At 46.1% G+C, this 13,580-nt stretch overlaps 1 protein-coding gene across 16 annotated transcripts in view; it reads left to right on the forward strand.

The window, feature by feature from the left end:
- PPP6R3 (protein phosphatase 6 regulatory subunit 3) overlaps positions 1-13,580 on the forward strand; it is a 125,207-nt gene that overhangs the window by 66,034 nt on the left and 45,593 nt on the right. For all 16 annotated transcript variants that reach the window (XM_059882911.1, XM_024987126.2, XM_024987132.2 and 13 more), the window contains 3 exon segments: positions 1,958-2,070; positions 4,237-4,350; positions 12,824-12,953. In XM_059882911.1, coding sequence (XP_059738894.1) covers positions 1,958-2,070; positions 4,237-4,350; positions 12,824-12,953 — 357 coding nt within the window.

Consider the following 13,580-nt stretch of genomic DNA (forward strand, 5'->3'; position numbering starts at 1 on the left):
TTGGAAAACAAGCCACGTTCGTCTGGGCACAGAGCGTCGTTTCACTAGATGTGAATGGGGAGGACAGGTACTAGTGGTCACCTGGAATGCTTCAGGCTGACAGTTTTCTAAACACCAAAGGCTTTTAAAAATGCTGTGTTTTGCTGAATGTGAAACGGTAAGCCCTGGGTCTCGTTCCGTCTCTTTAGAGCGCGGGCTGCATTTACTCACCTTCCTCACAAACCTCCTCCACGATTTTTTCTTTTATCCCCATCTTTAGCCCAGAGGATGTGGCCACATCTGTCTGCACTTGTGTTTTCCATTCTGGCAAAAGCCTCCAGACATACAGCAGCTCCGGGTCCCCAGTGCATCCCAGAGTGCTGGGCTCTTGGGCACTCAGGCTTCTGTGCCCTGGCTGGTTTGGCCTTTGTCCTGGGTGCTGAAGGTTGACTGGGCGGCAGTGTCAGAGCTGCTCTGGAGTTTGCTCGGGGAGCTCTGTAGGCTGGGCTGGGGGAAGTCACCAGCGGTGTGCCTCTGTAGGGGAGACAGTCACCCGGCTGCTGTGCGGCTCTGAGCCCTGTGGAGTGGCCAGCATGTGGCCATGTCTGCCTAGAGAAGTTATCATTCCACGTGGTTCGGTGTAGTATCTACAGAGGAGTTGGTTCAGAGAGCATGCTGGGTGTGTCTTGCGCACAGGCGCCCTCCTCTGACGCTCTGGCTGGTGGGTCAGTTGGAGAGTGAGCGCTGTAGAAAAACAGTGCCAGGGAAGAAGCATGTGGCTGGAGGGTGTTCTCCCCTACGAAGGGGAGACTTCCCTTCTACTCTGGTCCATTCAAAACCTTTTGGTCCCTGGAGTTCATCAAAAGCAGGCTCTCCATCCCACTGTCCCTTTCAGGAAAAAAAAAAAAAAAGGCAAGGAGCTAGCCATGCAGGGGCTGTGGCTCTCCTCCGACAGCTCACTCGTTGCCCCTGTAGTAAGTACTGTTCCTGCTGACACCCAGGACACGCCCGTGTGGACCGTCTCGGGGCCGTAGCTTTGAAGGGGCCTTGGCCCTCCTGCTGTGGCTGGGAGAGGGGAGGTGGGGGGTCGATGATTTATTTCCAGAGCACATTTCCCGTGCGCCATAACGGAGGGCAGGGGCGGGCCTGGCCTGTTCCCAGGGCGGGGACGCAGCTTGTCCTTACTAGGCTCTTGCTCAACTGGACACGGTCGCTGTCTGAAGGCTTGGCGAAGGAGAGGCCCACTTCTGGAGCAAGTCCTTTTGCAGAGGACAAAGTGTTTGAGGCATCAGCACCTTCTCTACTTGACTTGCAAGAAAGTGTATTTTGTTTTTTTGGACAGTCCTGTTGACATTTCTGTTGGGTATTAAAGGGGAAGCTGCATGCTACACTGCACTGAGCAGTTTATATTTATTGAGGAGGTTTTGGTGCCTGATTCCACACTGGGGGGTGGTATCCTGGTGCGTGTTATCATCTGTGCTGAATCCCATTGCTCTGCTCTCGCTGGGTGGGCGGCGCTCAGTGCCACGTGCCTGGCACCAGCATCTGAGAGCACGCTGTGGCGTCGCACACTAGCATGGGAAGAAGGTGTAGGGTTTCTTACTCACTAGTATATTCCAGAAAGCTGCATTTTGTTTTTTTTTAAGTCACGGAAGTGGGTTCATCTTTCTGTGCTGCTAAAAGTATATCAATTGAGGACATACATTTTTCTTCAAGTTTAATTGTAGAAAGTTTACTTGTCAGAACTTTAGTCACATTTCTCTACACACAGCAGCTGTATTTTGTTGGCAGTATTGTTAACAGAGCTCATTAGCCCAAGAGGGTAAAATACTCAATACTTTACATACGTTATTTCTTATTTACTGTAGCTTATGGCCAGTGTTAATTTGTGTTACTTAAGCAGTTTCTTCACTAACTTTTTATCATAGGTTTGACTCCCGGTGTGTTCTGTAGTTGACACTGTGCTTCTTTCCTCTAGCGGCACTCAAACGCAGCACAGTCACTTTGTGAGATTGTCCGCCTGAGCAGAGACCAGATGCTACAGGTCCAGAGCAGTGCAGAGCCAGACCCCCTGCTTGCCACTCTAGAGAAGTATGTTTGCGTCTCTGTTCTGGTTGCCTTTTCTCGTTGGTGCCCTGTGATACGTTACCCTTGTCACTCTTTGGTAAGTGTTCCTCATGTGGGGATTGGGTCCCTGGAAAGTACCTGTGGGCGGGCGAGCAGGCAGGAGAACCTGCTCATCCGATCTCAGCCCCTCATGATGCCCTTTGGAGACCTACAGGGTAAGAATGTGTTAATAAGTAAGAGCCATCTCTGTGTAGGGTTCTGAGATGGGACAGTCCCGGCCTCCACGGTCTTTGAGGGAAGAGAGTTAAGTGCAAACACATTTGATCAGAAGCTCTTCCTAGGATTCACTCTGCCTTGGCAGCTGTTCAGGGGTCGCCTGACCAGACCTGATACGAAGGGTTATGCATCCGTGTGTTTGTTTCTTTGTATTGCTTTTGCCCTTGTTTCTAAGTGATTCGCAGTGAACAGACAGCTTGTGTTTAGGTGGAAGACCACTTAGGGGTGGTGTTCGATTGTGAAGCCTGTGAGTGGCCAGCCCACCCTACTGGTGTTATCTAGAGCCACACGTTCTCAGGGAGAGTATTTGCCGTCAAGCATTGTGCGTGCATTCAACCCGAATCCATAAAACTAACAGTGGTTTTAATACAAACAAGGCCTCTCCCCACTTTGGATGAACGATTGGGAAAGACGGTGAATAGTTAGCACTGTTACATGTGACTGGCAGTTTAGCTTCAGTTTACTGCTGCTGCTGTTCTTTTTAGTGACTTTGTTGGAACTTTTTAAGTCTTCTATGTATGGAGGCTCATTTCCATCTTTTGGCTGGGAAGGCCCTTTTCACTAGTTCTCTCGAGTAGCAAAACTTAAGAGCTTGTCAGCTTCTGAGTAAAATGTCATCTTAGCTGCCCCGTGTTAGTTATCCTTGTAATTGTGACTTATGTACTCCATACAGTACTAGTAATTATGAGGTTGAACCATGTGAAACTGCCATTCGAGTAGGTTAAAAAAGGTGGGCTGTCAGTAATCTCATACGGTACATGATTGCATTGTCTAATAAAAATACAATAAAAGTCACATGTAATTAAAGTTTTTCTCGTAGCCATATTAAAGTAAAATATAGGTGAAATTAATTTTTATATATTCTAGAATAGCTACATATATATTTATAATTTATACAAAAATATATAAGTATATATTATTATATTATTTATAGATACAAAATATTTCAACATGTGTTTATTTAAAATTATTAATGAGATATTCTACATTCACTTCTGTGAACAAAGTTTGGGAAGTCCAGCGTGTACTTTACACTCAGGTCAGTTCAGACTGGTTACCTTCTGAGTGTTCCGTGGCCACAGGTGGTGCTCGGTACCTCTCTCTGGGGTGAGGCTGCTGTTTGAAGAATATATGGGTTTACTGTAAAAAGAAAAGCAGCCAGTTTTTCAGAGCTCAATTCCAAGTTTAGTATTTATTCTGTAGGCTGCTGTGTGTTGAGTGACTTTTACGGTACTGTTGAGAGGTCTTATAAGCAGTTGGAGTGCTGGCTGGGAGTACTGGAAGACTGCTTCCTGCGAGAGGATCCTCTGAAGTTAGGTTAGATGCCAGTTTGGTTTGCTTCCCCCAGAGAGGAAGAGTTTATTCCCTGCTTGCCATCCTCACCTGGCGGAGGAGCTGGTGCTGGTGTCCGTTGAGCCCACTGTACTGTGGGGAGACTGATGTGTGTGTCAGGCGAGCGGCAGAGCAGCCAGCTGTCGGTCACAGTGCAAGGGAGATTCCGCTTCTTAATCCGCATGGGTGCTAACAATTACTGAGAGCCTGGGAAGCAGGTTTCCTGAGAACATGTGTACACATCCACCAGACGGGCTACCTGGTGTTTTACCATGGTTGTGGCCTGTCACATGCACAGGAGAGTGTCCTCGGAGAGCTTGTGGAGAATACTTCATGTGCAGAGTTCAGTCAGATCCATTTCACTTCTGCCAAGTTATTTGGATTTATTTACCAAGTTTTAATTTTAGGGCAAAATGCAGCAATCGGTACGCTGTTGTACCTGTTTTAGATCTTGGTTAATTAAGTTAATAAGAATTATATACATTCTTATATAGTACTTGTATTACTGTGACCTTTTCTTCTGAAGTTGTTAGTCTTAAATAACATTACAGTTAGCGCTTGACTGTTGATTTGTTTCCCTAGGCAAGAAATTATAGAGCAGCTTCTATCAAATATTTTCCACACGGAGAAAAATGAATCGGCCATAGTCAGTGCAATCCAGATATTGTTGACTTTACTTGAGACACGGCGACCAACGTAAGTTTTCCTTCTGTTTCATGAAATGAGTCATTTGGTTTTCCTTTTAGAGTTTTTAAAAACTAAGAATTAAGTTAGTGGTTTATTTTTACAGTATCATGCCCTTGAATTTCATTTGTTGAATATTTTTCTACTGTATAAATAGTTTTATATGAATGCAGTACATAGATGTAGTTGAAAAATATGCTTTAGTGAACACTATTGGCAACATTTGGATTCTTGTTATTTGAGTTTTTGTAGTCATTACCAAAATACTACTATAATAAATCAAACCCATGCAGAACGGCTCACATTCAGGAGAAGCTTATTTCTTGTTTGTGAAAATTGAAAATAGCTCTTCCTGGTTGGTGTGCAGTTCTCCTCCAAGTGGCGATTCAGGGCTCTTCTGTCCTCTCTGCACTAACTTGAGGCTTCACACGTGAGGTACTGCAGTTCATTAGGCTGTTTAAAAATGGATGGACAGGTGGCTTGAGGCCTTAAGGAAAATTTTGTGGTGTGTTTAAGAATGAGAAAGATAGTCTGTTTTTCCTATTTGTGTGCCTCTGGACAAGTCATTTAATATTTGTCATATTCTTTACAGTTTTATACCTAAAGCTGATTTACTTATTAATTGTCAGAATTTTCCAAATTGTTTCCTGGAGAATGAGAATTTGAAGAGGTGTGCATATATTCGTGTTCCAGGAGCCTGTGGGTTAGAGATTAGAATTTGTATTTTCCTCTTCACCATTGGGTCCATCCTGTACAGCAGAGGCGTGAAGCGAAGGCGCAGCCAGGTGTGCTGTCAGCGCAGGAGAATTCCGCGGTCCAGGGCTTTGGGATTTATTTTTAACGGTGTCATTTGGTTTCTAGCAAAACAGTAAACACAGCCTTATCAGTCCCTGCTTCCCAAAGTCTCCATCTCTATTCCTGTCTTTTTCATCTCTGGTTACTGATCATGGGATGTCAATGTGGCAGCAGTGCTTCAAGTGTATTGTAATTTGGGGATTGTATCTGCAGTTCTGACTTATCCTGTGTCTTCCCTGTTAAATCCTATTTTAAATAATGTAACCAGTAACTTAACGGTATTAATCAGGTGGTACAGGAATGTTATCTTGCTACTCCTGGTGTAAGGCAGTTGCATCATCTCTTAAAATGCTTTAAAAGCACATGAGCTGGTGCTTTGATATTTATGTTGATGACTTCGGCTTGAGAACAGAAATGATACAACAATAAAAGAAGTGACAGAAGAAATTTCTGATCAGAAGGAACTTACCCCCAGACCACAGAGGTTGACCAGATACTGAGCAGGATTAACTTTAAAGAGGGGCGGACAAGGGTGGTGGGTGGCTAAGATGTTAGCCTTATCCTTAGGAGATTTCTGAGTCCCTAGGATAAAGGGTAAGTCTTAAAACTATTTGGACAAGAAAAAATGGGTTAACTGCAAAGCAGATCAGATTGCCAGACATCTCATTTGTAAAGTTGCATAAACACCAAAAGACAGAGGGCAGGATTGTGACCCTGAAATATTTTGATTGCTGTGTGAGGCCATGAGGCATTTTCAGTCATGTGAGACCTCAGTGTTCCATCTCTTCCTTGGGTCAGTTACTTGAAGATGAACTTTATCAAAGTCAAACAGAAAAGTAAGGTAGAATAAAGAACTTAAGATAAAGAAATATATTGGTGAAAGTAATGATAAATGTAACAGGGATGTGAAAATTCATGTGACTATTAGGAATGAATTGAATAAGTCAAATGTTGAAAAAACAGTAAATTCCAGATTATTTTAATAAAACTCAAGAAATATGGAGAGAAGGGGTAAGTTATTGCACAGTGTAACTCTTATCTTCTACTGAGGAACTGAGGTATTTTCATATAGTTCCATTTTTCAGCTTAAAAGGTGATGGTTCCGATGTGTTTTCTAATAAACATAGAGTGGTAGTAGGTTACTTAATGCCGGAAGTGCCCGGGTGCAGGGAGAGCAAGGGTGCCCTGAGAACTGTGGACATGGGACTTTGCGTTCACTTGTTAGCCCTGCTCAGGACATGTTGGCTGCCGGCTGTTAAGCCACTGGGGAAAGGGCCGCAAACCCTGTGACCCTGAAGACACAGGTGGGGGCTTACAGGTGGCACTAGTGGTAAAGAGCCTGCTTGCCACTGCAGAAGACCTAAGAAACGTGGGCTGATCCCTGGGTGGGGAAGGTTCCTTGGAGGAGGGCACGCACACCCACTCCGGTATTCTTGCTGGAGAATCCCATGGACAGAGGAGCTTGGCGGGCTACAGTCTATGGGCCCACAAAGAGTCGGACATGACTGAAGCGACTTAGCATGCATGAGGACCATTGGCAGTGGGGGGAAGGGACCAGGAAAGAACCTCTATCCCGCAGGACAAGCAGGGACACATTCAGGACCCAGGCTGTTAGAGAGCCCCTGTCCCTAAAGTAAGGGTGGGGTTACCGAGATGGCCCATCCCTGAGGCCCAGGGGCATTTCTGGTGCCTGAGGCTGAGCCAGAACAACAGAGCCATTCCTCCCACACCTCTCCCGGCCCAGGCCACCACACTGGAGTGGGTATAGCCGGGTGCTGATGGAGGGGAGGCTGCGGCCTGGGGCAGGGAGACCGTCAGCACCAGCATGGGAGCGAGCTTGAAGGAGGAACTTCAGCTGAGGGCAGAGCAGATGTTGACTGGCGGTCCAGCCGTGACTATAAATACATAGTAACTTGAGACAAGTTTGAGTCTTGGTGCACTGAGAAAAAACAGTCACAGCAACAGCAGAGCCCGAACCTAGCTCCGCTGCTGACTGTAAATTGATCCCCAAACTTCACACTAAAGACTTAGGGGAAGAGAGGTGTGTCCGCTACAGACAAGTACTAGTTACATCAGTTTCTGTTGTCTTACACAGCATGTCCACGTTGCAACCAAAAAATTGTGAGATGAAGAAGCCAAATTAAAAGAAGCTGACACTCTCTCAAGAGAAAAAGCAGTCAATAGAACTAGAGTCAAAAGTGTTGGAACTATCTGGTAGGGAATTAAAAAAAAAACTGTGATTGATATGTTAAAGACTTCTGGGAAGAGTGAGCAGCAATATGGGAACAGATGGAGAATTTTAGCAGAGCTATGGAAGATCATCTGGAAATGCTAGAAATGAAAAATCAAATGAAAAATATCTTTGGGCTCATTTGTGAACTCCGACATAGTTGAGGAAAGAATCAGCATAGGACGTTAGAAATTACCTACAGTGAAATACGGAGAGTTAGACCCAGGCGACAGTTGCTTTCTGAGGCACAGAAGCCATGATGTACCACCAGAAGCAGGGGCACCGTGTGCCCAGGTCTTGGTTTCTAACCCCGCCCTCCAGTAAAGGAATCAGGGCTCTGGAGGAATGGCTCGTTCTACCACTGGGGTAAGACATACGTGCGATGAGTGTGGAGCATCGGGTAGTGTAGAGACTAAGGACGTGTTCCACAAGGAAGACCCACAGGGATTTCCCTGGAGGTCCAATGGTTAAGACTCCGTGCTTCCAATACGGGGGACACAAGTTTGATCCCTGGAACCAAGAACCCATGTGCAAGAAGACCAAAAAAAAGAGCAAGGAAAAAAAGAGGGTGTGTGAGCAGGACAGAGGAGGCAGCTGAAAGAGCACCCATGGCCAAAGCTGGGACGGCCAGTGCTCGCACGGTAGAATAGAGCAGCATTGTGTTATAGCACAGAGTGGCTGCGTAAGATAGCTTAGCCGTGATCCATACTGACACAGATAAACGGTGGAACGGATAACGGGCAAGAAGAGACAGCCCTCCCATGTGGCAGAATTCCAAGGAGTTCATAATTCCATCTCCAGGAGGAAGAGCAAAACGCTCCACTCTTGTAGCTGGCACCTCAGACTTCCTTCTAGAAAGTACACTGTGGAAGGACAGCTACAACCAGCACTTCCTCAGCCAGATACTCCAAGTCAACAGCCATTGTTAAGGTGTATGGATGGTGTGTAATGAAAATGGCATTTTACTCGTGTGGTCTTCCTCTCAAAAACCCACGATTGTGAGAAAAGTACAAGACCAGGTCCCAGCTGAGGGACACTCTGCAGAGTACCTGGCCGGGAAAGTTCGAGTAACTGTCAGAGCCAAGAGGAGGCGAAGGACAGAGGACCCCTGACAGTAAACACAGTGAGGGGTCCTGGGTGGACTCCAGACAGAGACGCAGCTTGAGGTAAAAACATGGAAACCTGAGTGAGGTGTGGATTTTACGTGTGAGTATTGGTGAATTAATTTTGATAAATGTAAGATAACGATGGGGGAAATTGAGTATCGGTCATATGGGGACTCTAGTACTTTTGCAGTTTTTCTGTAAGTCTAAACTATTGTCAGAAACAGACATAACATTTAGACAGAAATCAGTAAGAAGCACAATGCTAGCAATTCACTGGACCTGACTGACAGCACCAGGTGCTGGCAGGCCCGCAGAACAGCAGGAGCTCTCATTCCTTGCTGGTGGAAACGCAGTATGCTGCAGCCACTTTGAAAGGCAGTCCAGCAATTGCTTACAAAACCAGACACGCTCTCACCATACAGCCCCAGCAGTTAGGTTCCTTGGTATTTATCCAAAGGCGTAGAAAACGTATGTTCACACAAAAACCTACCTGTGGTTGTTGAGCAGCTTTATCCACCCTTGCCACAACTTGGAAGCAGCTAAGATGTCTTCAGTGAGTGAGTGGATAAACAGACTAGTTCATCCATACAATGGAATATTTTCAGCCCTAAAAAGAAGGTGCCCTCCAGCCATGAAAAGACATGGAGGAACCTTGAATGCAAGTGAAAAAGAAGGGAAAGAAGTCAATCTGAAAAGGCTACATAACCTTCTGGGAAATGTCTCATTTTACTGTGGAGACAGTAAAAAGATCACAGATGACCAGAGGGTGGTGCTGGGGGCGAAGTGAATAGGTGGAGCTCAGGACCTTTAGGGCCGTGAAGATTCTCCATGTAGTATCTTAGTGCCCCGTACATGCCTTTGTTTGTCCAGACCCGTAAAACGTACAGCGTCTGGTGCGCTCTGTGAAGCGCACTGGGCTCTGGGTGATGGCGATGGGTCAGCGCAGGCTCGTGGGCCACAGTAGATGCTCTGGTAGGGGAGGCTGGGCATTTGTGAGGGCAGGCGGCAGATGGCCAGTCTCTACCTTCCCCTCCGTTCTTTTCTGAACTGAAAACCACTGTATAAAAATAGTTTTTATAAAAATCAGTGTAACTTGTATCAACAAACTAAAGAAGTAAAACTGTGTGACCATTTCATTAAAGCCTTTTATGATAAAACGTCTGCAAATAAGGAATACAGAGGAACTTGGGAACTGAGAAACAGAAAACCCTTGAGCGCTGTCATCCTTAATGGCAGAGGCTGAAATCATAGCCCCTAAAATCGGGGGCCGTGGCGAGAAGACCCCCTCACCAGTTCCTTTCGGCCTCACGCTGTTGGTCGTGGGGCAGGAAGGAAACCTAGGTGTCCGGACTGGGGACTAGGAGGGGCACCATTCAGCCCACTAAGCGTAGCTAAACCAAAAAGGCATAGACAAATAGCCAGTGCTGTGACAGTGAAGCCTCACACGGCCCACCTGGGGTGGGAAGTCACGTGGCCACCTTCAATGACAGACCTTTGTTCTCCAGCACTCTTAGATATTTACCCACGAGAAGTGAAAATTGTATCATGCGAACTTAGAAGTGAGTGTGTGCGCGCTTTACTCGTAGTCGCCCAAAGCTGTGCGCAGGCAAAGTGTCTTCACTTTGGTGGTGAGTGTGAGCGAGCTGCGGTGTGTCTGGGCACTAGGTTCAGCGGAGAGAGGGCGCTGCCTGCCGGCGCCCCAGCAGCCATCACAGCCTGTGCCTTTCTGAGCCTGACTTCCACATTGAACAGACCTCTGCTTGGAATGTCAGCGTGAGTTTTGTTTTGGATTTGGTGGATCTTTACATACATTTGAAAGAACTAAAATGTGAGAAACACTGTGGATACTGACTGTTGGACCTGTGTCAAGGCAGGTAGATAAGTTTATGCTCACTAAGTATTTATTAGATGAACAGCTCAGTTGATAAAAGAATATACCAGCAATGCAGGAGACTGGGGTTCTGTTCCTGGGTTGGGAAGATCCTGTAGAAGGGAATGGCAACCTATTCTAGTATGCTTGCCTGGAAAATCCCATGGACAGAGAAACCTGCCAGGCTACAGACCACAGGGTTGCAAGAGTCAGATACAACTTCGCCTCTGAACCGCCTCCAGTGTTTATCAGACGAACAAGTGAAACTTACGTGAATGAGTAAGGATTTTGAGTATAAGTTTTTGTATGGTATTTTCACATGAGTGAAAAAAGCAGGTCGTAAATGTGGCTTAGAAAGCGACTCGCCACTTGGGGAAGAAATACAGTGTCTATGCTTGTTTTCCATAAAAATATATTCCAGATAAATGAAAAATACTAGAGGAAAAGCATGCAGAAGCTCATAGGATTATGACACTGTAAAGAAGTTTCAAAGTCTGGCTTCCTGGACAGAAACTGCAGTGAAGAATGCTATATCTGGCCACATAAATTATTAAAACCCCTACACAGTAAAAAGCACTATAATCAAAGCAGAAGTCCTTTCCCCTGCCCACGCGCCCTTTCTATAATTGCGTTTCTGAATGCTGTTACGTGTAGCTCTTGGAAATCACTTGCACGTGTGAAATGTTTTCAGATGGCTGTCGTAATGGTCCCCCTCCAGGTGTCAGCTGTGCGGGGCTCTGCCCTCGATGCCAGCGTGGCCCCCAGCAGTCCTGGGGGGGCCGTTCTTTCCGTATCAGGACAAATAGCTGGTGAGCCAAGGGCCAGGATTCGGCGCAGGCCTTGGGAGCTGTTGGGAGTGAGTTTGCACTGACACACCACTCCCAGGTTTATGTTTTAATCTGAACTGTGCACCCACATTTTTACACCCCTCCCTTCTGTCCCCCAACTTTGAGAATCCCCATGCTTCCTAACAGTGATTTTATGAAAGCAATTTCATAATTGTTTTCCTAAGAGAAATGGTTTATAATAACTATAAGTGAGAGAAAGTGAAGTTGCCTAGTCGTGTCCGACTCTTTGCAACCCCATGGATTGTAGTCTGCCAGGCTCCTCCATCCATGGGATTTCCCAGGCAAGAATACTGGAGTGGGTTGCCATTTCCTTCTCCAGGGGATCTTCCCAATCCAGGGATTGAACCCTGGTCTCCTGCATTGTAGGCAGATGCTTTACCGTCTGAGCCACCAGGGAAGCTCCAAGCCACTTATAATGACTATAGATAGAGCTTTATACAGAACATTAATATGTGCCTTTTAAAGAAGAAGCAGGGAGATCCAACCAGTCCATTGTGAAGGAGATCAGCCCTGGGATTTCTTTGGAAGGAATGATGCTAAAGCTGAAACTCCAGTACTTTGGCCACCTCACGCGAAGAGTTGACTCATTGGAAAAGACTCTGACGCTGGGAGGGGTTGGGGGCAGGAGGAGAAGGGGACGACAGAGGATGAGATGGCTGGATGGCATCACTGACTCGATGGACGTGAGTCTGAGTGAACTCCGGGAGTTGGTGATGGACAGGGAGGCCTGGCGTGCTGCAGTTCATGGGGTCGCAAAGAGTCGGACACGACTGAGTGACTGAACTGAACTGAACTGAAAGAAGAAGCAATATTGATGGACTAGTGAGAGAATCCGTAGAACAGATGCAGGCCTATTTATTTTGGCTGCCCTGGGTCTTCAGTGCTGCATGTGGAAGACGGGCTCTAGGGTGCCCAGGTTTGGTAGTTGTGGCCCATGAGCTTAGTTGGCCCACAGCATGTGGGATCTTCCTGGACCAGGGATCGAACCTGTGTCCCCTACTTCGTCAGGCCGATTCTTAACCCCTGGAGCACCAGGGAAATCCCAGGCCTGTTTATCATTAACGTCGTCCAGTGGTAGGCAAGAATGGTATGCACTGTGGTTCAGGGATCTCTGGTTGCTTCCCACATTTTCTGGTTAGAGATATGGTGTTAGTATAGTAGGTGCAAGGAGCTAGAAAGTTCAGAGAAAATGGGAGGAAATGGCATATGATTTCTCCCCTGACAGCATATGTTGGATTTCTGGTCATGTCAGCTGATCCCCATCAAGGTTTTATTATACCCTCTTCCTATCCTTCCAGAAATTTTTATATAATTACATATATTCCACAGTTGTTTTGAATATCCCTGTACTCTGATAGGGGTTTCCCTGGTGGCTCAGTTGGTAAAGAACCTGCCTGCCAATGTGGGGGACACTGATTCGAGCCCTGGGTCAGGAAGATCCCCTGGAGGAGGAAATGACAACCTACTCCAGTACTCTTGCTTGGAAAATCCCACGGATAGAGGAGCCTGTTGGACTATAGTCCATGAGGTTGCAAGAGTCAGGCATGACCATGTGACTCAGCCACTACCATAACTGTTACAGAGCACCTTGAATGGTTTGTTCTGAAATAATAAAATTAACTTACTTTGTTTCAAGATTTGAAGGCCATATAGAGATCTGCCCACCAGGCATGAGTCATTCAGCTTGTTCGGTCAACAAGAGTGTTCTAGAAGCCATTCGAGGAAGACTTGGATCTTTTCACGAGCTCCTGCTTGAGCCCCCCAAGGTAAGGCAGCTCTCTGACGAGTCGTTGAACAGTTCCGTAGTCTGATTTCAGCTGTGAGAAGGTGGGTGAACCTTCTGAGTTAAAGAGCTGGCTGTGGCCCACCCGCCTTGTGCAGAGTATGTTAGAAGTGCCGTTGTTTTCATTGCTTTTGAACTAGTTTTTAAATTGGCTTTTATCTGTATATAGTGTCTAAATTGATGAATGGAATAGAATTAAGCAAATTAAGTAAGATACTTACCTGCTTAGAAAACTCAGCTTTTTGTTCTTTTTTTTTCCTATAAATTCTGTGTATTTACATGCAAGTAAAATAGTTTTCTTCTCATAGCATGTCATTTTCACACCTTTGAGGTACACATTAATCTTCAAGACACTAATCTTGGAAGTCGGGTTGTCTTACTCAGAGTTGGAGCAGTATAACTGCCTGACAGACAGATTGTCATTCAAGAAGTGGTGGGTTGACTGTGACTTGGAGTGTTAGTTTTTCTGTCAGGGGCCAATCCAGAAATGACTGTTTATTCAGGCAGCCACTGAAAACGCAGACAGTGAAGACCTACAGAAGCAGGGTGTCCATGGTCCATAGCGGTGTCTTTGTCATGACTACCCCTTGGATCACTGCAGACTGAGGTT

Source organism: Bos taurus, chromosome 29, assembly GCF_002263795.3.
Source record: "Bos taurus isolate L1 Dominette 01449 registration number 42190680 breed Hereford chromosome 29, ARS-UCD2.0, whole genome shotgun sequence".
NCBI classification, from domain to species: domain Eukaryota; kingdom Metazoa; phylum Chordata; class Mammalia; order Artiodactyla; family Bovidae; genus Bos; species Bos taurus.